Source organism: Pituophis catenifer, unplaced genomic scaffold, assembly GCF_029215685.1.
Source record: "Pituophis catenifer annectens isolate HBS135680 unplaced genomic scaffold, rPitCat1.0.hap2 SCAF_3, whole genome shotgun sequence".
Classification (NCBI taxonomy): domain Eukaryota; kingdom Metazoa; phylum Chordata; class Lepidosauria; order Squamata; family Colubridae; genus Pituophis; species Pituophis catenifer.
The window spans coordinates 122,808,312-122,832,645 of NW_027256883.1; the positions used below are offsets into that span (position 1 = coordinate 122,808,312).

At 37.0% G+C, this 24,334-nt stretch overlaps 1 protein-coding gene across 1 annotated transcript in view; it reads left to right on the top strand.

The window, feature by feature from the left end:
• Window positions 1-24,334, top strand: part of CRB1 (crumbs cell polarity complex component 1) — a 114,076-nt gene that overhangs the window by 77,284 nt on the left and 12,458 nt on the right. The window contains 5 exon segments of the mRNA XM_070941064.1: window positions 1,305-1,855; window positions 4,972-5,137; window positions 7,480-8,374; window positions 10,388-10,516; window positions 12,789-12,915. Coding sequence (XP_070797165.1) covers window positions 1,305-1,855; window positions 4,972-5,137; window positions 7,480-8,374; window positions 10,388-10,516; window positions 12,789-12,915 — 1,868 coding nt within the window.

The following is a 24,334-nucleotide window of genomic DNA, read 5'->3' on the forward strand; positions in this document are numbered from 1 at the left end:
AATCCACTTTCATTAGCTCGTTAACTCAAATGCTGGGCGCCATTTTTTTTCAAATCACTTTCACTCACTCACTTTCTCTTTTAAATTAAAAAGTCAACAAAGCACTGATACTTGCAGTTTTCAAGTTTCTGGATTCAAGTTGATATTTCCGTTGTTTGTTAAAATTAGTTCCTTTCGCTTTAAGAGTTTGCTGCTGCCGGCTTGTTCTGCTAATTAGCAGAAACGTCCCACGCCGCCCGGAGTTTCAGCAGGTTGGAAGGGAGCCACGCCTGTTTCCTCCCCAGAAACAGTTCCCTGGGGGGTTACAGGGGCTCAACCTGTACCCTGCTATCTCTTCTCCTTCAATCTTCAAGATTTTGGAGTTTTCGAGCCGCTCCTCGATCGCGGGGCGGCTCTACAGGCGGCGGGGCTGGCGGTCTTTAAAGAAACACCGCCGTCGCCGAGGCTCGCAAACCGGAAGTCCTCGGTTTTGAAGTAATTTGATGTACTTGCCAGTCCATATTATTGACATATTTTTTTTGTCATTGACCAGATTTTACCTATCACATTAAAACTAGGAAATCTGAGAAGAGCCAATAGCAATACAGTTGCCTCTCTAATGAACATTTCAAGCTGGATAGAAATACATCTGATAAGTACCAGGAGTGCTAAACCAGGAAAAAAAATTAGCATCACTTGTCAGTGAAAAGTACCCAGTGACTGTTCAGTATTCTAGTTGTCACTCAGCCATTTCATGTAATCCATTTTGTCTCTGTCAACCCCAATCTGATTTTCCATTCCCCTACTTCCATGCATTATAGCATATAACATATATCAGTAAAAGAGTTCTTGCTGATATGCTGTTCAGAGGGACTTGCTAATTAATCAGATTGATTTTACTGATAAATTATTAGAAATGTGAATTTATTAGAAACATAGCTTTGGAGTATTAAAAAAAAAAAAAAAAAAAAAGATGATCCAGATTCAACCAGACTCCAGTCATTCCATCCTGCCTCTTCTCCTCCCAATTCCATCCTTGTTTTGCAAAGTTGGCTTCAGATGGCCAGGTTGATGTAACACAGGTTGACTCAAGAGACATTGTATTTTAAATCAAATTTAGCAACTCTATACCCAAACCAATTCAACAGATCACAACTCTAAAATCAGGTAGAGAAGCTCATTTTTATTTTACCATTAAAAGTATAATCAGTGTCAAGCATTTAGTTTAAATTCAGTGCTGGGCACTGCTGATCTATGATATGTTAAATAGCATTTTTATATTAAAGAGGTCATTACTTTCTCTCTTTTTCTCATGTGAAAGCAAGAATACATTCCAGGAAGATTTGGTCATGAGGAAACCACTGGATATGCTGCTTTTTCCCTAGAAGAAAGTCATGAAAATGCCACAATATCAATGTTCGTGCGAACACGCAAGCCTTTTGGTTTCTTATTGGGTCTAGAAAGAAACACGTCCCTATTTCTCAAGATCTGGCTAGAAGACGGGAAACTTGCAATGTCAGGCCCGCACTCCAACAAATTCTTAAGTATGCAGATTATGAACGATGGAAATTTCTATTTCATTTCTTTAAAAATGGGGCCAAACACGATGGACTTGTTCCAATCATCAAAAAAGTTGGGCTCTGTTTCTACACCCTTAAGAAAAATACTCAGAAGGGATATTCTCTACATCGGTGGATTACCAGACAAGCAAGAAACCATTCTAAATGGTGGATTTTTCAAAGGCTGTGTTCAAGATTTAAGATTTGGCAACCACCCACTTGAATTTTACCCGGTCACTGCGTCGCTGAATTCTGTCAGCAGCAAGAGTACCCTGTTCAATGTAGTTGCAGGATGCATTGGAGATGACCTCTGCAAGGTATGAATCTGGTTTTTTAAAGGTGCTGTTCTCATAATTAAAAAGAGTTTCCCTTTGACCTGGTAGGGTTCCTAAGCAACATGTGACAAGAATATTAGGAATATCTCAGGGCTTTTTGTGAAAAAAGTGGGTAAGATCTGATTTTGCCAAACTGTTTTGCAGTTTGTGGGCAATGATACCACAAAATGTCTGGTAGACTGGAAGGGCAGCTCTTAAATCTCTCAGTAATGACAACCAGTAAGCAAAGCTGCTGTTCATTAAGAGCAACTTGAACTCACTGTAGTTCCCAAACCAAAATATTCTCATAATTATTTTAAAACCACACTTTACAGAACAAGATAATCATGGGGCATGTTACAGGCATTTAGACCTGGCATCAAGATTCATAAAATGTTAAACAAGAAGTGAATGTTGTATTGCTGAAGAAGTGTAAAAGTAGCCAAAAATGGATTAGACGTATCAAAAAACCTCACAACTTTTAACACTTCGTAAAACATGGCATCCTTTTTAAAAAAAAAAAAACTATTATCTATCAATTATATGCAAGGGAATGTGCAGGCTTATGGAATATATTATGTTGAGGATTCTGTGTTTATATGATGTATGTTTCAAATTAAGCAGCTATTCATTTAAATCTCAAACATTTAGGAATATTTTAACAATTTCCTTATAAGCTTGCCTGATTTTCTCCTCAAGAGTTTGCCCTGCTTTCAACTTTTAAATTATACCGCTATATATATATATATATATTTTTAGGAAAAGATGACATTCCTTATTCATTTTCACTTCTCCTTGCCATTTGAAGCCTACGAGAGGAATGACAACTGAACTCACAGCATGCCTAACCCTTGTCTAGGCTACTCTCTTTCTGTATTTCTCTATTACATGGTTTCTGCTGCTTTCAAATGCAATGGCTAATGTTCACCAATACTTTTTGCTTTCTTATTATTTGTAGTTGTTGTTTTCTTCCCCTCACGAGTTGAGGAGCTGAGGAGACTTCAATCTAACGGATTTGCACTAATGCAGAAGCAGACCTGGTCCCTATTTATAGACATTTTTGCTTCTCCTACCATTCCAGGCTCAAGAGCAAGATTCAACCATAGTTAATACTATAGGGAATAGCATGTGGTTACAAAAAAATGCTGACAAGCTATTATTTCTCTTCACAACTTGAAAGAAGCATTTTAATGCAATAGGAATGGCATTCAGGTCCCGTAACAGTAACTATTAAGATTTTGTTTCTTTTTCTTTTTTTCATGGAAATCAGACAAATGGAGCCTGAATACATGGATTTAAAAAAAGAGCTGGCAATTTATTTTATTTCTATATGGAATGGTGGAAAGGGTTTTTGTTGCTCCGGGACCTGCAAGAGTTCAGGGAATTGGGAGGCTGATTAAATTTTGCTTTTCCAGTATTCGGCTGGAAGATGAGCACAGATTGCTTCCTAGTGTTCCTAGTGGGTTTGTAGTATTTCTAGGCCTGCCGAAGTAGCTACCATTCTCGATTGCTTCAAATTATGAGCGAAACAGTAGGTCTGGGAATGCCCTGCATACATTAATGGAGTCCTTTGACAAGCATGCTATTTGTAATCTTGGTTCTATGAAGGCTTACATACATGTGCTACTTGATATCAGAACCATTAAGTGGTGAACAGAAGCCAGTCAAGGCAAAAGTCATAAAAATATATTTTTAAAAAAGGTAGACAGGATCTACTATTCATTCATTCTTCACAACTTTATAGCCTGACATTTCCTCTGACTTGAGAAGTTCAAAGTTATTTCTCCCTTCACCTGGACTCCTTGCTTTCCTCCAGCCTTTACATCCATTTAATTATGCATCTGGGCAGGCAGGCATGCATTCAGTTGAAACTAGTTTTCCTGTACAGCTGAATGCACAAGGAAGTTAATAAAATTGTAAAAAAGTACAAAAAATAAATAAAATAAAAGCAAGACTTTAAAATTACAAATATTCAAACATCTTGCTGTCATTTTAAGAGTTTTCTGTTTGCTGTTGCTTCGATTTGTTGGCAGTTCAAAGACAAAAAAGAATCCCTAAAGAAGAAGCATTTCTACGATTAGGTTGAAAAAGCAATTGATTGGTTAGAGCTGTTTTCTATACAACAGAGTGCCTTTATAATAGGCAAAACCGTTATTACGCCTACCAGTATTGTCTGTATTGACATGGGATTCTATTTTTTTATTTGAAAACAACAACAACAACAACAACAACAACAACAACAATAATAATAATAATTTTAAAAAATCATCCACAGGGGTGGAGACCTTTGTGTGGTGGGAAGTAGCAAGAGAAAGGTTAATATTTATTTTCCTCCCTCCGTTCTCTTTGCTTTTTGGGTCTAATCAATTCTCCATCTCCTGAAGTTATTAGACCAGAGCAGGAAAAGAAATGCAGGCCCAAAAATGTTACCTATGTTCCCCACAACAACTCCCAAGTGTGTCTCCTAGCAGCCTTAGGATCTAATTTAGATCTAGAGAAAGTGGCACAGAAGATTGAACTTCCTCTCTCACAGTACCGCTATTCTCATAAAAACTGGAGCCCCCCCATGGCTGTTTGAAAGGGCAGAGAAGTTGAAAGACCCAATCTCAGATTTCTTGCTTCCTGTCTATTTCCCAGTTGAGGGTGAAATCAGAGGTCTTCGCTAACTCTGCTACCTAAGATACTTTAGCTGGTCAGGTCAGGAAATTAACTGAGAATTTTTTGACATTTGAAGCAAGTATTTTGTCAATGGATTAAAGCCACCACTTTTTATTGGTTTTGCTTGCTTAGCAAACAGATAAATAGGCCAGAGTGGCTGCCAGCTCCACTCTAAACATTGCGTAAAAGAAATGGATAACATATGGCCTGCAAAATGTTGAGTAGAAAATTCCCTTTAGTCCACTGGCCAACCTGATGATAAAGTTACTCAACATCTGGAAGACCAGATCTGATGCATCCCTGATTAAAATATATTAACAATAAAACAAGATTAACTGCCACTAGTGGCATTGAGTGGAAGCCAGGAGAAAGTCAGATTCTTTCTTCCCCCGTGCTCTTTTCAATTGATTGGAAAAACAGAAAACTTTGCTCACCTTTCATTCCCATGTTTTCCTTTTTAGTCCACTCCATGCCAGAATGGTGGTGTTTGCTATTCAATCTGGGATGACTTCACTTGTACTTGTCCACCAAATATGGCCGGGAAAGGTTGCGAAGAAGTCAAATGGTGTGACCTCAGTCCTTGCCCTCCTGAAGCCCAATGCCTGCTGGTGTATCAAGGATTTGAATGCAAGTATTTCAGCTTCCTCCATTATTTCTATTGCCTTTTGCAAATTAAAGTAATAGAGTGACAGGTTTTCTGCCACTCTTTCAGGCTAAATGGGTGATCCGCTTCTTGTACTATGTTTGGGTTACCATTTGTCTGAAATGTTATACGGTTTCCTGCTGTAGCAGGGGGTTGGACTAGAAGACCTCCAAGGTCCCTTGCAACTATGTTATTCTGTTATTTTGGTTGCCTAATTATTGATATCACTAGCATAGAAACATTCCAACTGAGGTGAGCATGACCAGTAATTTAAAAAACAGAAGACTACAAATAGGCAACTTAGATCAGCTGATACACAAGGCTTTGTATGGGATGCTAAGGATCATATACTCTAAAAGTGAACATAGTTGAGTTCATTTTGGGAGGCAGGTACCTTAAGACTGTAACAGGGATGAAATCCAGCAGGTTCTGGAGAACCGGTAGTGGAAATTTTGAGCAGTTCGGAGAACTGGTAGTGGAAATTTTGAGTAGTTCAGAGGACCGGCAAATGCCACCTCTGGCTGGCCCCAGAATGGGGTGGGCATGGAGATTTTGCAATATCCTTCCCCCAGGAGTGGGGAGGGAATGGGGATTTTGCAGTATCCTTCCCTTGGAGTGGGGTGGGAATGGAGATTTTGCAGTATCCTTCCCCTGCCATGCCCACCAAGCCATGCCCACCAAGCCACACCCACAGAACCGGTAGTAAAAAAAATTGGATTTCGCCACTGGACTGTACAATCCATTTTGCCCCAAAGTCCAAAAATGCAAATAGAGGGTTTTAATAGGAGTGCCACCTATGGCCCTGGGTTAAGCATCATAGCTCCAGAGATAATGTGCAATTCACCAGAAGAAATGGGGCTGACCAGCAAGGCTCCTTCAACTGATGGTTTCATTTTTGCTTTTAACACACAGAGGAACTTATGTGAGTGGCTCTAATGGAAATTTTGGTGTTAAATTTTGCCACTTACTGTAATTATATATAGTTCCATTATTCTGAAGGTCATAGTAAATCCTTAAAAACAATCGGAGCTCCAGTATGCATTTAAGATGATGGTGGAATGCATTCTGCAGTGACACATTAAGAAGAAAATTGCAGGGAGTCAGTAGCTTTCCATAGTGTATAGAAATGCACATTTGCACGGTAAAATAGGAAGCAGGAGAAGATGGTATGAATAAATATTACATTCCGATCTTCCTCTCCAAGGCAAGATTGTGGTTTCAGAAATCTGCTATTTTTTTATACCCTGAGATTCATCAAAATAGGCAATACACAAACGTAACAATAGAGAATCAATTTCTGATTGCCCAAATCAGAAATGTTTTAGCAATACAATTTAGGACATACTGTTATTGTGTTAAATGATCAGGAATCAGACATTCCTGCTGCTACAAATCTGAAATGATCTGGTAGTAGATGCATGTCTATCTACTTTAGGTGTATTCTATATTTTGAAGAAGGAGTAAAGAGAAGGAAAATATTAATTTTGTAGAGATTTTTTTTCTGAAAAATTGCCAAATATCCTTAATGCCACTAAGATTTGAACCCCATAAAATCATGTACTGTAGGGCCATCAAGACAGAATAGGAATTCATGATACTGACCAAGGCCAACTCATTTTTCTCAGAAAGCCCCAAATGTTCAACTAATTATATGGTTCTACTTGTATCATTAAGAGGGAGAAAGGGGAAGAGGAATGCTTAGCTATCAGAGTGTTGCCTTTTGACTTTTCAGAATATGTTCACTATTCTGAAATAGTACAAGATAGTACTCTTATATCTAGATGAACATTTATGTGGTAGCAAAGTTTATCCAGAAAAATCTAATTCTTTGTTGTGATGTAATTATCTACAGTTTTGCAACCCAGATCTTTTAGCTGGAGTTAAGGCAGTTCTAAAAACAGCACAGTGCTAATTCAGTACCACTGTCTTTCTATTTGAGGATACAGTGAGATAAGGTTAAACCTTTAAACTGACCTCAAATGTCCTCCTCTTCTTCTCTTCTGGCAAATTATTTCAGATGTACTTTATCATGCTAATTGGTTGCAGGTTTCTTAAAGTTTTAAGAAATTTTCCAGCTCTATAATTACACCAATCATTACAAAGTCAGAACAATCAAGGAAATAATAAGTATGGGCTATCAATATTTTAGACAATAGGGAGAAAATAATCAATTCTCTAACTCTTAAGATTCACAAAAGTGTGCTCTTTTATTGCTGAGCATTTTTGGATTCATGCCACGTGGAAACCACGTGAATTCTTCCATGAATATATAGAGATGATAGCACTAGCCTTATGCAGTAAATTAATTCTTCCCATCCCTGCTCAGGTATCTCCAATGCCATTTTTAATGGCAGAAGCAGTGCCATCTTTTATAGAAGCAATGGGAAGATCAGGAGAGACCTCACTAATATAACCTTTGGTTTTCGGACTCGAGACTCAGATGTGATACTACTTTATGCCGAGAAGGAGCCAGAGTTCTTCTCTGTCAGCATTCAGGATACCAAATTGTTGTTTCAGCTGCAAAGTGGTAATAGCTTTTTTATATTGAGCCTGGCTAGTTCCCTATCAGTGAATGATGGGAAGTGGCACAAGGTCACCTACTCTATGATAGAGCCACTATCTCAGTCATCAAGATGGCGTCTTGATATAAATGATGAGAGAGACCATGCTACAAGTACTGTTGCCACTGGAAACCTTAACTTCCTAAGAGAAGGCACAGATGTCTATCTGGCTGACAAAGCTTTTGATAAAAAAGGTGGACTGAGAGGGTGCATGAGCACTGTGGAGATTGGTGGAATTCATCTCTCTTACTTCAACAATACTAAAAAACCACAAGAAGAGCAGTTTCTCAAGATCTCTGCCAATTCTGTTGTCACCGGTTGCCTTAAGCTGGATGCCTGCCGCTCAAATCCTTGCTTGAACGGTGGGCTGTGTGAAGATTTTTACAGCTATTTTCGCTGCACATGTGCCAAGGGATGGACTGGATCTCAATGTGAACTCAGTGTTGATGAATGCTCCTCAAACCCTTGTCTTCATGGAAATTGCAGTGATGGGATATCAGCTTACAAATGTGTATGTGATCCTGGATACAGAGGAACGAGGTGTGAAGAAGACATAGATGACTGTTATGGACATCTTTGTGGAAATGGTGCCACATGTGTAGATGGCATTAATGGTTATTCATGCCTCTGCACTGGGAATTTCACTGGAAGATTTTGCAGGTACGGTAACAAAGCTTTGATAAAGATAGTCATTCACTATGAGTAGTTAGAGATCCAGTTTTATGTAGTGGTTAAGGCTTACAAGATTGGGAACTGGGAAATTGTTCTAGTCTTGTCTTAAGATACAAAGCCATCATGGTAATTTTGGGTCAGTCACTCTCTCTCAGCCCTAGGAAGCAGGCAATAGCAAACCACTTCTGAAATCTTGCCAAGAAAAGTGCAAGGACCTCTCCAGGCAGTTGCCAAGAGTCAGTACTTACTCAAAGAAAAGAAGGTGTGAAAAGGCTTTTAATATACAAAAACAGGAGTGGATCCTAACTTTCACATACCCATAACAACTACAGTTCATGGGGGCCATTTGGCATGGGGAAATAGCCAAAAATGGGGAGCGGAAGAAAGAAATAAGTAACTACATTGATACTCCAGAATTCAAAATAACCCTTACCCTCAAACGGCTCCTCATGGACAAACAAACAGCCATTGAGACTTAATATTACATTTAATTCATTATCTAAAATGCAAATAGCTACAGTATTTAAAACTTTTCCAAAAATATAATTCTGATCTGCTTCATTTCATTTTCTTTGTTTAGTGACTTAGGCTTGTTTATGCTATTGGGGTTTTGTGTAATTTATACGAATTATTTTGTACCTCCCCCCCCAATTTTTTACCAGTACCCTTGTTTTGAGGGGGGGGGGATATTCTTGTCCCTGAGAGTGAGTTGGGTGGCCATTTAAATTTTCTTAAACAAAATAATCTGTTTTGATAGATAACTTCTAACGATTAGATAACAATTAGATACACTATCAAAAGAATAATCTTAAAGAAATATATCAGAAAAAATGGGTGATGGGAGCTGGAATTTTTCCTCTTCTTGTGAGAATACATATGTAAGCAGGTCATAAATGTGACCCCCCCCCCAACATTTGGGAAGTGTGGGAATTTGGAAGTACAGTCTTTGGATCATGCAGCAGAAACAATAGGGAAAATTACTATTTTGGAATTCAGGAAAGCTTGAAAGAGGTTTTAAAACACACTCTTCACAGACCTGCTTAATTGTTAAATGAGAGACCATTAAAGAATTCCAGACCTGTAAATTAGGCTGTGAAATTGAACTAGCTTTTTGGAAGAATGTAGTGGTAAACCATTGTTACAAAAAAAAAAAAAAGGATTGTAATTTTGTCAAGGTAGCCATCAATGGTGTCTTTCTTAACTATAGAAATACCAGGAATGGGCAGGCTTAGAAGTGATTCGGAAGAAATGCATCAGATCCTAGGCAAGCACCACACCTCTCTGCTCTTCATTTTAAGCAACCCAATTTTTTTTTCAGTCTTCTCTGAAAGCCTAAAAAGAAGATACATTAACTTCAGTAAGACACTTCCTAAAAATAGCCGCTCCCTTTATTTGGGTTAGTCCTTCTTCCCACTCACCTTTCCCATAGAATTGTCTATGACAATTCGCCACAGTCAACTTGCCACGGCCAAGTCCCTGTGACCAACTGACTGCAAGGCAACTAGCCACAGTCAACTCGCTGTAGGACAGTAATATCGAAGAAATAATGGAATAGAATTATTGAAGAAAGGATGCAAAAGGAGGAACAGAATGAAATGTGAATGTCAAAAATTTTTTTAAATTTTTTTTACTTTAATTAATTAAATAAAATAAATTGTTAAATTAAATAAAATTGTTAAATTGTCCCACAGTGAGTTGTACCACAGCAAGTTGGTCATGATGAGTTGGCCATGGCGAGTTGGCTGCAGCAATTTGTCTGTGGCAAGTTGTCCCATTCCGTCTCCCACTCTAGAAAAAGAGTGCCCAAGACCCCAAGAGGTCTCCTATTTATATCTTTGGTATCTGATTACTTGGAAGTAATCATCTCTATTTAGTCTTATTTGAATCCAAGAGAAGACTCAGTAGATTTCATATCAGGGTTTTAATATATTAAAAATAGATATGCCTGGAAAGAATATTGGGATATTATTACAGACTTGGTTTTTCTCTCTCCCACTATAGGCACATACGAATGCCTTCAACACTGTGTGGGAATGAGAACAGAAATATCACCTGTTACAATTATGGCAACTGTACTGAGTTTGAAGGACGCTTAGAGTGCATGTGCCTCGCAGGCTTTGCAGGGTTACAGTAAGACCTTTTGATGTGACATATATGATTTGAGAATGAATGTTTAATTTTTCCATGCAACTGCACAATGCTATGTATTAACTGTTACTATTACAATCTAATTCAACGGACACTGGGCTTAGCAGAAATATTAGGTTTGTTTACTACAGTAATGTATCACCTTGCTATTAATTCTATTGCAGAAGCAGTGGGGCAAAAAATAAAACAGAACCCACACAAATGTGTTTTGAAGGGCTCACTCCAACATGAAGGTTTCACATTAAAAGGCTATTTTGTATAAGGTGGGATTAGTTTTTTAAAAGGTAAAATAAAATTATTGGCATGAAGGAACTTAATTCATGAATGAGATTACGTCAGTTACAAAATGCTATTGTTTCAAAAAGGTTGGAAGATATTGTGATCAAGCCCATCTCCGGGAAGCTATACCACATGGTTTCTCTGCATGTGTAGATAAACCCTACATATAGCACAAATCATGATTTGCTTTACCTTATGGTTTCCTATTCATTTTAGCTCCATGCACACTCCATTTACACAATGAACAAGATTCCCTAAATCCTACATTGCTACTTTCAAAAAATTTGTAATCTATGGAGTTCATCCTTTAAATACTACCTACAAGCAATGCTTGCAACGCATCTTATAACTCTCTGAGTTATAAGAACTCAACTCTCTTCCTTATGTCAGCACTGGAATGCTGACAAACATTTTGATGTAACTAAGAATTCTAGTGGTTGGAATCCACAAATATAAAGAGAACCTAGTTTGGGGAAGGCTGATGTAACCAATGTCACCTGAAAAAAACTTATAGAAGAAGAATAAAACTATGTTTCACAGCCTCACTCCCCTGTTCATAGCTGAATCACTTTTAACAAAAATGAAAGTGAACTGCACACAACTGCATGTATTGTTTAATGTGAAATATGAATGATGAATGACATGAAATATTTCTGGCTATAAATGCAGACAGAATTTGGCCATGATGCACTATATGGCCCAAATACCCAAAGAAAACATTAAATACCAGTTCATGTATATTTAAGGATGAATTAAGAATATTCAAAAAGCAATGGTGCATTTTTTTCTTCTTCTAACAAGAAGAAAATGCATGTTCTGCTGATCTAGAAACCTAATTACTATAATTAAAGAAATTAAAATCATTATATTTTCAAGCTTACTAGTTAGCAAAAAGTTTTAGCTTTTCAGTAATGAATAAATGACATTGGGTATCACTTCCTATATTCTTGACATATAATAAGAGTGCCTGCATGTTTTAGGATTATTCTAAGTGAACATACTGTATATTCCAAACCAATTCTGAAATGTTTATTTTAAATATTGTAAACTGCCCAGAACTTTTTTCATGTTATGTGGCCTGGAAATTTTTTTTAGGTCAGATTGATATTTTAAAATTTTTCTTCTAGTATGCTATAGATATATGAATTAAAACCTTGATTCCTGTTTGAAGTATTTTCACAATTATGTTTAAAGTTCTTAAAGTGTTTGCCATCTTGGAACTCTTGTTACGACACTTCACACTTCCTAGATCTATACACAAATATATATTTATATATCTGACATTACAAACTTTTCTATAGCATTATCAATACTTACTAGATTTCATCCGTGTTCTGTGTGATCAGAGAACATAAACTAACAGATACCACAACTTTCTAGTTATAGTTGCTATTGTTTTTACAAATAGCAGAGCAGTAATGTCATACTAATGCTTGTGTTTGAATTTACATTGCATATATCTAATTCACTTTAAATATTCCTTCATATCATTGTCAAATGATATTCTCAACATTCTCAAATCTGCAATCCATCCATAATACAGCAATGCAGGAGAATCCATTGGTTTTTATTATTATAACTGTTTCTCTTTTCTGAATTTTTTTCCTATTTGTTTTGTCCTTCTCTCCTCCCATTCTGGTTTCCTTTCATTAAAATGCAACTTTCATTAAAATGCAACTTTTAAAAAGGAGAGCATTAGTCTCATTTATGGAAACTATTAATCTTGACTTCCAAAGAAGTTGTTAACTCACTTTCTGCAGTGAGATGTTTTATACTTAAATATTCATAATACCCAGCATGGACCTTGATGACTTGAGATAACAGGAAGTGAAGTCCTGTAAATCTGGAAGAATCAGGTTGAGGAAAGATGGCTTAAACCATTTCAGAGCCCTTGAAAACAGAAAGCCAAATTTCTTTCCCTTCACTTTTTCTTAGAACAGCTGGTCTAAATATTAATCTAATGTTTCCTTTACAGATGTGAAGTGGACATCAATGAATGCAACTCTATCCCATGCCTCAATGGGGGCCTCTGCCAGAACCATTTCAACAAATTTTACTGTATCTGTGATGTGAATTATGCTGGTGATCGCTGTGAAATAGATGTAAGCGACATCTCCTTTTTTGTCTCTCTCTTGTTGTGGCAGAATTTTTTTCAGCTACTTTCTTACCTCATTCTGCGCATGGATGATGACCCAGCCGTGGAATGGGGTGAACCAGATGATTAGCAGCGAAATCCTTCCAGTGTTATTTTAAAGCCATCAAAACACAGCAGAAGATATCTTGGCCAAAGTGAGAGTAAAAATAAAAACAAATCCAAAACTTCTAACCATGTTTTGCAGTATTTCAGGTAGATGTAAAGTCCGTCATTGCAATGATTTGGAGTTGTTATTGCAATGGTAAACACAGGGGCCGTGAGACAGATTTGTGATACTTGATACTTTTAAAGTGATAGAGAAGGCAGGGAAAGGTTCCAAAAACAGATCTCCGTTTTCACTTGCTGATAATGTCTTCTAGTTTGGATTTCTTCAGTAGTCTGGTTTTTATCCTGCCTCCTCCCTTAATATTGTATGATGCAAAAACAAACTTTAAAACAGGGGATGCAGCCTATAGCCTTAGAGTTATATAGAGAGTGCTCCCAATGCACTGAGGATTGTATTTGGAGCCCTTCCAGTCCAAATGTTGCTGCCAAATTGTAATTTTAATATGATAGTAAGGGTAAAGTGTGTCAGGAATAGGGATTAATTATATTATCAGTTTGAATTTAATATTGATTTCAGTTTACTTACATTAAATCCAATTTAGGTTCGCTTTGGTTTCCTTTACATTTTGCAGCTTGAGCATCAAGAGGCTATTTATTCCCTTACTTTTTTTTTTTTTTTAATGTGGTCATTTTCTTCCAATACTTTGAAATCACCAACTTGTATTTCTGACTTTCAAAATGTTATCACTGATCTTAAGTGTCTTAATTTGTGCACATGTGTGTGCATGCATGTAATGTCTGATTGGATGGAAGCATGCCCCTGCATGTCTTTAGTTATATTGTACACATGCAATTTTAACTATAAAAAATTGAATACTGAATTGTTTCAGTATTCTTAAAATTACTCTAGCTTCCTTCAGTCCAGACATTTGATAGAGTGATGTCATTGAGAGTAGATAGTTTAGTTTAGTTGCAGCTAAAATCATAATTATTTTTACAGATTGATTCAAATGTAATGATCAAATTAATATCCTTCCCAATTACATTTTAAATTACACACTGAACTCAGATCATAATGAAATCAATGATATATTTGGGTGCTCCTATGAACTTAAAGCACTCACTTCAGAAAAGTGCTGTTCCAGATTGTCCTAATAATGGACTCAATCTAGGTTCAGATGATTTATGAATAAAGTTACTTTGTCTTGCTAAGATTCAATACTAGCCTGTCCCACCCAGTTCCTGTATTGCTGCTTCACCATCTTTAGTAGGTAGACCCAAATTTGGGCTTGTAGCAATAGCACTTAGACTTATATACTGTTCATAGTGCTTTACAGGCCTCTCTACATGGTGTACAGAGTCAGCATATTGCCTCCAACAATCTGGATCCTCATTTTGCTGACCTCAGAAGGATGGAAGGCTGAGTCAACTTTGAGCCATTCAGAATCAGACTCCTGGAGTGAGCCATGAGTTAGCAGTACTGCATTCTAAAAACTGCACCACCATGGCTTGTATTAAGGTTCAACCCTTATTTTGTCATCAAAACTTTAGGTATCCTTTCATCTCCATGGATGGAGGGAGGGAGGGAGGGAGGGATGGATGGGTGGATGGTATCTAGCATTACCATCTTAAATGGAAAGTGAATTGATAATGACCTGGAAAGAATGCAGAATGAATGAATTTAATATTCAGTTCATTAACCATGTGCTCCAAAGCAAAAATTAATGTATGGCTACCAATATTTTAATAAGGGCTTTTATTCTGACACAGAATAGTCTGAATAAACACTTTTTCTTTGTTTCGTATTGAAAATGGCTGTAGCACTGAGTTGAATAACATAGAAGAAAAATGCTTTACTAATATTATATTATGGTAGACAGTTCTGATTGCTGTACATAATTTTTTGGGGCTATCTTGCAAAACAAAACAAAAAAATAGAAAATATCTAAGCAACACCAATGATGTTGCAATAATAAATTATGTTATAGGTTTGGAATATGGGAAAATTACAGAATTTGTAAGAATGATTGCTCTCAAAAATATCTTCTACAATATAAACATGAAAATGAAAAAAATGTCCATTTTGCAGAATAGGCAGGGCATGTATATAATCCCCTCTTCAAAATGAATTTTGAGATTGTGGGATCAGATACTAGGGTGCAAATATGTATTTAAAATGTGTCATTAAAATAACTAACAGCCATTCCTTCATATTTGTTTATTTGTTTATATCCTTCATAAAATTTAGATAACACCTCACTCTCAGAGTGACTCTGAGGGGTTTTCAGCTGACTGCATAAAAAACATAAAAGTTTTTTTTAAATATTCCCTACATACATGCTGCTAAGCCCATTAACTCCTGCAATCATGGAAATGACTCCTCCTAACACCTTGATTATCAAGTCCATCCTCCAAATTCATTGTACATCTGTATTCTTTTGCCACATTCTGTCTGTATTAGCATCTCTGTCTTTGTGCAAATAATAAACCTTCTGCTTTTGTCATGCTGCCACTGTCTTTCTCATTTGTGTCTCTCTGTGCTATTCTCATTGTCTTTGAGGATGTCATGATTTATAAAGGTTTATGCACACTTCAGATCCATGCTACTTCGAAAGCTGAAGCAATGCTGTTTCCAAACTGCATTACACCTGAGCCCTGAGGTGTGTGATTACTTAAACATCTCTCGAGACAAGTGTCTTTCACTAAAGACTAAAAGCTGGGAGGATCAGCCCTCCCTCAGGACAGAAAGCCTTCTTTTCCAATTTCAGAATACATTTGGTGCCTGCTATTTTGATTTCACCAAATGTCAACTGAAATATATACACACATACACATATTCTCTCTCTCTCTCTCTCTCTCTCTCTCTCTCTCTCTCTCTCTCTCTCTCTCTCTCTCTCCTGCATGAAATTTGTTTGTTTACATTTAAAATTCTCTCTCTGGTTCTGACCCATTACTTTTCTGAATTATCAACTTTCTTAACAACTTGTCAGTTATTAGAGTAGAGTAAACAGTAGAATATAACAGTCCTTAACTAGAGCCATATAAATCACCAAGGCTTGAAGCCCGGGCTGTGTTTCTTTGGTTTGAAAATGCAGCACCCAGGGCCCAGATTAAAAGCCTACAGGCTCCCATTCAGACTTACCTTTTTCTAGTATGCAATAACCAAATCCAGTACTGTATCTTCAGGGTTAGTATTGGTGCATTCTTTAAACAAACAAACAAACACAAAAAAAATGACAGCTGTATATTACAGAGTTACACTTCTCCTAATAATGTTGAAACCATGAATAAGCATGGCAAATATTAGTAATGATGAATTCAAAACTGAAAAATACCTCTTTGCAAAATATGACACTGGGATTTGCCTATTGGAGGGGCCTTAATATATTCATTAATTGCAATTGGTAGTTAGACGTATACATCCTAATGGCACTTAAATTACAATAATAAATGCCTACCACTTCATAAATAATTTATTCCATATTTGCATAGTTGTTTCCATGCAGTTATTCTTGACTAATTATCGTACTGACGAAAAAGGTGTCAAACCTTGAATAACAACCTTTCCTTCCGTTGACATATCTTTTCCCTTCATCTTGCATGTTCATCTTTCGTTTTTTATCTTACTGCCATTCTTATATGTGCTCATTTTGTCAAAGCAAAACAAATTAATAATAATCCTATTAAAATAAGAAAGAATAAGCAGAATGTGCTTTGGCCTTAGCTCAGCAATATAATGTTAACTTGAGGGATTTTAAATCAACTCCAAAATGAGTAGTATATTCACCAAAACAAATTATGGCCTTTGTATAAATATATTTCTTATTTGTTCCTTGTGGGCAGCACTTCAGATTTTACTAGTAAAAGGTAATATAAAAGATTACCTTGCGTGAAGTTTGACTGCAGATGACTTCACAGCAGGGGTGAAATCCAGCAGGGTCTGACAGGTTCTGGAGAACTGATAGTGGAAATTTTGAGTAGTTCGGAGAACCAGCAAATACCACCTCTGGCTGGCCCCAGAGTGGGGTGGGAATGGAGATTTTGCAGTATCCTTTCCCTGGAGTGGGGTGGGAACAGGGTTTTGCAGTATCCTTCCCCTGCCATGCCCGCCAAGCCATGCCCGCCAAGCCACACCATGCCCACCAAGCCACACCCACAGAACCGGTAGTAAAAAAAAATTGGATTTCACCACTGCTTCACAGACATATTCATGCAATGCAGAAGTATATTCTTTCAGAATGTTTTTTCTACTTCTCAGATTAACCAACAACCTTGTACTTTCTCCCTCCAAATACTAACCAGGTCTGATTTTGCTTAGCTTCTGCTTAGCTTTTGAACCTAACAAGGTTACACAGGTACTTCTACTTGGTGAGACAACAAGTGTTAGATTCAGTGGCTTGCTGTGGCTAAGAACTAATGCTGTGAGAAGGATTGAACTGTAATTATAAATACTTGTGGTTGCTTTATATTAGAGTTATATTCATACAGTGTCCAGATTATAATGAAGACCTAGTTCTTGTTCCTTCATTTTTCATATCACAATAATTCAAAAGGATCTCTTTTATGGAAGTATTCAGTTAGTTACAAATACTGAAATAGTGTTTATTTTCCTTCATTATAAAAAGAAGTTCCCTTCAAACTTACTTCATACTGCACTAATCTATTTTTTCATTTATATAATTTTTGAAAGCAGAGGTTGCTTCTCAAATGGAGTTTAATAATAATTTAATATACAGCTTTGCAAGTTGTCTTAGAGCCAGTTTGATCTAGTGTAAGGTGACCAGATTTTAACATTGGTAAAGTGGGACACCCACCATTTTGTGGGCGTGGCTAGCTGGTCATGTGACCAGGTGGCCATGGCTATGTGTATAGAAAAAAGTCATTTCTGACAGGTCCTCACACTTTTGACTGGTCCTCACACTTATGACCATCCTCACATTTATGCCCGTGCAGCATTCTTAACAACCATGTCACTCATTTCACAACTGCTTCTCTTCACCATGATAAGATAGGGCAAAAAACGTAAAATGTGAGGACAGTTGTAAGTTTGAGGACTGGTCAAAAGTGCAAGGACCAGTAAAAAAAAAACCTTTTCAGCCCTCTGAGTAGTCCATATGCACAAAAGGACTAACCAGAGGGCTGAAAAAAGTCATTTCTGACAGGTCCTCGCACTTTTGACTGGTCCTCATACTTATGACCATCCTCACATTTATGCCCGTGCAGCATTCTTAACAACCATGTCACTCATTTCACAACTGCTTCTCTTCACCATGATGACAAGATAGGGCAAAAATGTAAAATGTGAGGACAGTTATAAGTTCGAGGACTGGTCAAAAGTGTGAGGACCAGACCAGTCAAAAATAACTTTTTCAGCCCTCTGAGTAGTCCATATGCATAAAAGGATACAGCAATAGAGAGGGATGAAGGAAGGGAAGGGAAATTAGAGTAGGAGTGAGGGTAAGAGAGGGAGGAAGAGAGGAGGAGAAGGAGAAAGGAAGAGGAAGTAGGGAGGAGAAGATGGGGGGGGAAGAGAAAGTAAGAAGGAAAGAAAAGAGAGAGGTGGTAGGTTTGAGGAGAAAGATTGCTGTACAAAAAAAAAGATGAAAGGGAAGAAAGCCAACCCCAAACAAATATAAAGATATTAAGATAAAGAATGAATTGTTAAACTTTAAAGAATAAAAGAGAACAAATATGAATAAATAGCAATAATTAGAAACACACATACAAACATACAATGTATTTTCTTTGAACAGAATATTTGGCCGGTTCACAAATTTAAACAGTGTTTAGTCATTTCTATTAAATTTACTTTATTTCCTTTTTGCCATATTTATTCCTCATCTATTTTTTTAAAAAACCAATATTACCCTTCATCCTCATCTCTAATCTTAATCAAATTCAATTTTCCCTTCTATTCTATATTATACTCCTTCGCATTGTCATCTATTTTCATATCCATCCTCACATTGGTTAATTATGTAATACAGTTGTTTAATACAAATTCAACATTTTAATATAAATCAATTAGTTATATAACTATCTTTTTGTATATTAATCAATATGAACATGAATATTCCAATTATTTCCATGCAATCCAATTTCTTACAAATCAATTAATTATATTTACCAATAATAATAAACCAAATAATTTCCCCCATATATTCCTCCAAACCACAACTTAACCATTCCTGCTTTCAACACAATATACAATTAATGGTATCTCAATTATTACAATTCCCTAGTTAAATAGAGCTTTTTTTCTTTTGTGTTTTAAAATCTTGAACTCTCCTCTTTTGCCCTAAATTTCCCATTGTTTGCAGTTTTGCACCTATCTTTTTTGGTGAGGAAAAAGAAAAAGAAATCTCTCTCTACCTCATTTTGCCACGTTGCAGCGAAGACCCTTCTTTACTTTCAGTTTTGCTTTTTCAGCATAGTTAGGGGAAAAAAATCTCCAGCACTCTGCAGCTAGCAACTACAGAGCCCTGAGCAAAACAGCTGAGAGCAAATCAGCTGAGAGTGGGGAAGCCGATCTAATCAACTTGTGCTAATTAACCTATGCTGAAGCTTTAAGGGGCTGTTTTTTCTATTTTGCAGGCATCGGTCTACTCATTTGTTTTCTTTTAACACTGATCAGCTGTAGGGCGGCCCTTTGAAGCCCCGCGGCAAGAGTTTAAACAGTTTTTTTCCCTCTAGCCATCAGCTGGGACTAAGGAAGCAGCCGGGAGCAACCCACCACTGCGCCATGCATTCTTTCCAAAAATTGGGACTTTTTTAAAACACCGCGGGACGCGGGACAAATTGTTCAAAAGCGGGACTGTCCCACCAAAAGTGGGACGTCTGGTCACCTTAATCTAGTGGCACCAGGCTAGAAAGCAAGAGACAATGAGTTCATGTCCATGAGTTCAAGTTCTACCTTAGGCATGAAAGCCAGCTGAATGACAATGGGCCAGTCACTCTCTCTCATTGTGGCCTGCCTGAGGCCAGCAAAGCTGGCAGCAGAGTCAGACAGTGAGGTGCTTGGAGAGGAACATGGGCCAGTCCTGGAGGCTGGGGAAAGCTTGGACAAGGGCTCTGCGTTGGAGGCAGAGAGGGAGATAGACAGCAGTGAAGCAGAGGAATAGCTGGAGTCCATTCCCAGCGTGCGCATGCGCAGAGCTGCCAGAAGACAAGAACAACTCAGAAAGCAGGGTCGACTTGGGAGTAAAACCACACCTTGGAGATGATTGGCCCCTCCCATAGGAAACAAAAGAGGAGCGAACAGGAAGGGGGCTTTTGCAGGAAACAATTCGTTTGTTTGGTAGTTTCAAGAGGGAAAAGTTTTGTTTGTGACTCTAAGAGACTCTGGGGCAAGTTTTGCCTTACTCTGCGGTTGGAAACAAGTTACATGGCAGCTTGGCTTGCCAAGCGAGATAAGGTGTGTTAAGAAATATTCCTTTGAAAAACTGTTTGGACAAACCTTGTTGACTGTGAATGAAAGTAATTCACAGTCGTGTAAATAAAAGAGGTTTTTGCCGGGACCAATTCCTGCTTCCTGCTTTTTAAGGAAGCCTAGGTCAGAACACTCATCCCAATTCACCTCACAGGGTTGTTGTGGGGGAAATAGTAGGAGGAAATGTGTTAAATATATTCACCCTATTGAGTTATTTGTAAAAATAATCCACTCAGTAAAAGCTCCTATTTTAGGTTCATTTATTACTGAGTTACACTTACATCTTCCTCAAACCTTCAGATTTTCAATCACTACACAATTGCACAGGTATAAATAACCAAACATTTTTTATATTAAAAATATTCACAGCTGCTGAGGTGTTATGCAATATTAGTCCTCCCCCTTAAAAAAATAAAAAAAGAATCCTGAAATAGCTTTTTGTATTTTCATGCAAGTGCACCACTATATTTCTATGTTTGTGGCATATCCTCCTGCTATAAATACAGATGATAAAGCTAAATGATTCCCCCATAGCTACAACAGATGCATTGGTGTGCTGCACTTGATCGTGTTAAAAGCATAACAGATGCTGTATTGTATTCATTAACTATAAATCAATTTCTATCTGTCTGTCTGTCTTTCTAAATGCTAGGTGCTCACCTTGTTTGCTTCTTCTGGGTAGTGGTGCAGAGTTGCCCTGAAAGAGATGTCAAAGAGATGAGCAGTGGCACTGATTTGTGGTGATAGTATGCTAAATATAACCTGGAGACAACACTAAGTAAAAATGAAATAAAATGTTCTAAGAAGGGATTCTGGGAATTGGTGACTCCCTAATGAGGTTTAATAAAATTTTATAAACTCATTAATGCTAACAAAGCATGCTTTCAGATTGTTGGGTCCTCCTGGCAGTACCAACTGTGGTTCATCTTGTTTCCCCCTTTTTAAAATAATAATAATAATAAAGGTTCCTCGAAATTGCAAAATCTCCTTTTTTCTACAAGCTTTGTTCAAAACACATTCTGTTTGCAATAGACTCGCAAGTGCTAAGAACAAGAGCTATGTTAAATATTACAAAAAGCAAAATCTGTGGGAGGATATCAGTGTAGTAAACGATGCTTTGTTTTATTATTTTGTTAACCGTCGTATTTAATTTGGATGGCTAGTGCCTCTGTGGTGTCTTGTTTGTACTTCTGTCAAACCGGTTGCTCACTTTCTTTGAAAAGCAAAACAAACACAAAATAAAAAAAGGAGAGATTAAAAGGAAACACAAAGTGCCTGTGACACCTCCCCTTGCTTCTGTTGAGAAGTAGAAAAAAAATGAAAACACACCGCTAGTTAAAAAGAAGCACAGTTCTATTGGTTAGGGGGCAATTACAGATAATGAGATGGCTGGATGGGAATAGATCATTTCAACTTTCTCGGCATATTTTAGGTGAAATCTTCTCCCTTGGGTTTCATCTTGTTCTTTTCCCCACTGCATCCCACCACTTCACACAACATTCCCCGTGGAATAAGAACTTCTGGCACCAGGAAAACTCATGGGAAACTTCTGAGCTTTATTTACATTATAAACAATATTCAAATAGGAGTAAAGGGGGTTGGGGCTACAGTATATGCATTTCTTTAAAATCTATAATAAAATCTATGTAGTATGGCTATATTACTTTTATCCTTCTCATCTGTTTCACTTCCTACTCTACTAGTATCATTATTCTGATTATTATCATTTGTCATTATGATTATTTTGTTGTTTTGCATGTACACTGAGAGCTTATGCACTGGAGACAAATTCTATTCTATTCTGTTCTGTTCTGTTCTGTTCTGTTCTGTTCTGTTCTGTTCTGTGCCGTGCCGTGCCGTGCCATGCCGTGCCATGCAAAGCCATGCAAAGCCATGCTATGCCAAGCCATGCCATGTCATGAACTTGATCTCAGATTAGAACTAAAAATGGGAACTATAGCAATTTTTCATATACAGTATCTGATATTTTATTTATTTTCACATTTTTGAATTGCCTATCTCCCTCAGATATATCAGCAGCATGCAAAGGAATTAAATATATACACCTTTCTTATGTTTGAAAATACTGTATTTTTTCGGAATATAAAATGCACCGGAGTATAAGACGCATCTTAGTTTTTTGAGGAGGAAAATAGGAAAAAAGCTGATTGATTGGTGGATATGCCTCCCAGAATACCCCCAATCAGCTGTTCCCAGAGGTGAATTTTAGCAACTGGTTCCTTGGTTGTGAGCTCTGTGCCTTGCTTTTTTTTCTGCCTCTGAAACTCCATTTCAGAAAAAAACTTTTTTTTCTACCTCTGAAAGCCTCCGAAACAGAGCTTCAGGAAAAAATGGCCTTTTTTTCTGAAGCTCTGTTTGGAGACTTTTTTTCTGAAGCTTCTTTCAGAGGCTTTTATACTGAAGGATTATCTGCACTCTGTTCAATCTCCTTTCTTTGGTATTGGTATGTAGATTAACCTCTTCCAATCTGTTGGGTATTGTGTCATTCTCCAGATTTGATAGCATAGTTTGGTTAGAACCTTTACTGATTCTTCTTTTGTTCCTTGCCCTATTATTTTACATAAAAGCCTTTCAGAGGCTTTATTTCTGGAGCTTCTTTCAGAGGCTTCTTTCAACCTCTGAAATCTCCATTTGCGAGGCTGGGTGGGGCTACGTTTGGAGTATAAGAGGCACCCAGATTTTCACCCTCTTTTTTGGGGGGGAAAGGTGCATCTTATACTCCAAAAAATACAGTAGTTAATTGTGCTTAAAATTCTCTCCTAAAGAGAGAGAAGAGATTTTGGATGTTTCATGGATATCAGCTAATCAAAGTTTTGATGTGAACCAAGCTGACTTTGACTGTATTTTAGGTTGGTCTGATTTATGGATAGATTAAGGTAGAGATCTAGATGCTCTAAATTAACTATTATGGCAAACTTGCCATTTTATTTTATTTAGTATTGCTGCAAAGTTTCTCTTATAAATTGGTTTTTATTTCTACCTCTATTAATGTCATTTTAACTGCTAGAACTAGCTGAAATTTAGAAGCACTCCTGCCAATTCTGATGAAGTAAGATGCAGTTCACGCAAACATATGCCTTTTAATAAAATGTATTGTTAGGAGAAAAAATGCTACTAGATTCCTGATTTTTTTTAACCTAATGTTTAAAAAAATCAGTGCAGATAATTGGTGCTTTAATAAAGTTTTTAAGCAATTGTTACTTTTTAAATATAGAAATAAATTATACATTAAGGCATATTCCTATGTGTTGAAAGCTATTAAATTTCAGACAAGTAGGTGGGATTCTACAAAAGTAGTAATTTTTTTTAAAGATCCAGAAGTCACCTATTGTCGGTAAAGAATGAATATTTTAGTGCCACCTTCATTACAGTTGTAAAGTGCAGCGTATTAAATTTAGGTGCTTTTGTTCTACATTTGAAATACTATGTATGCGGAAGTTTGAACATTTAAATTTAAAAATAATAAATAAAAAATAAAATTCCAAAGGTATTAGATAGTATGGAGTAGAAAAAGAGTGGGAAGCAACAGGAATTTTAATGTTTTTTTTAAAAAAATTAAGATCATAAAAACATGGCATCCATTTTTGTTGACCATTTTTGTCACCGAATAACATATGTATATTTGGAGGGGGGAGCTGTCCTTTGTTAAATACTTTTTCCTAATGCAGCTATTTTTAAGTAAATATTCCCTTGCATGCACTTCTTAGAAGCTAAGTTTTCTTCACATTGTGATTTTAGACAAGAAAGAGTTACATACTAGTAAACTTTTCAGTGTTGCTCATCATGCCACTCACGGAATCCATTCTGAGGGATCTTATAAATCCACTTTCAGAGAAATCTGTAACAAGTTTAATTTACATCCCTAGTTACA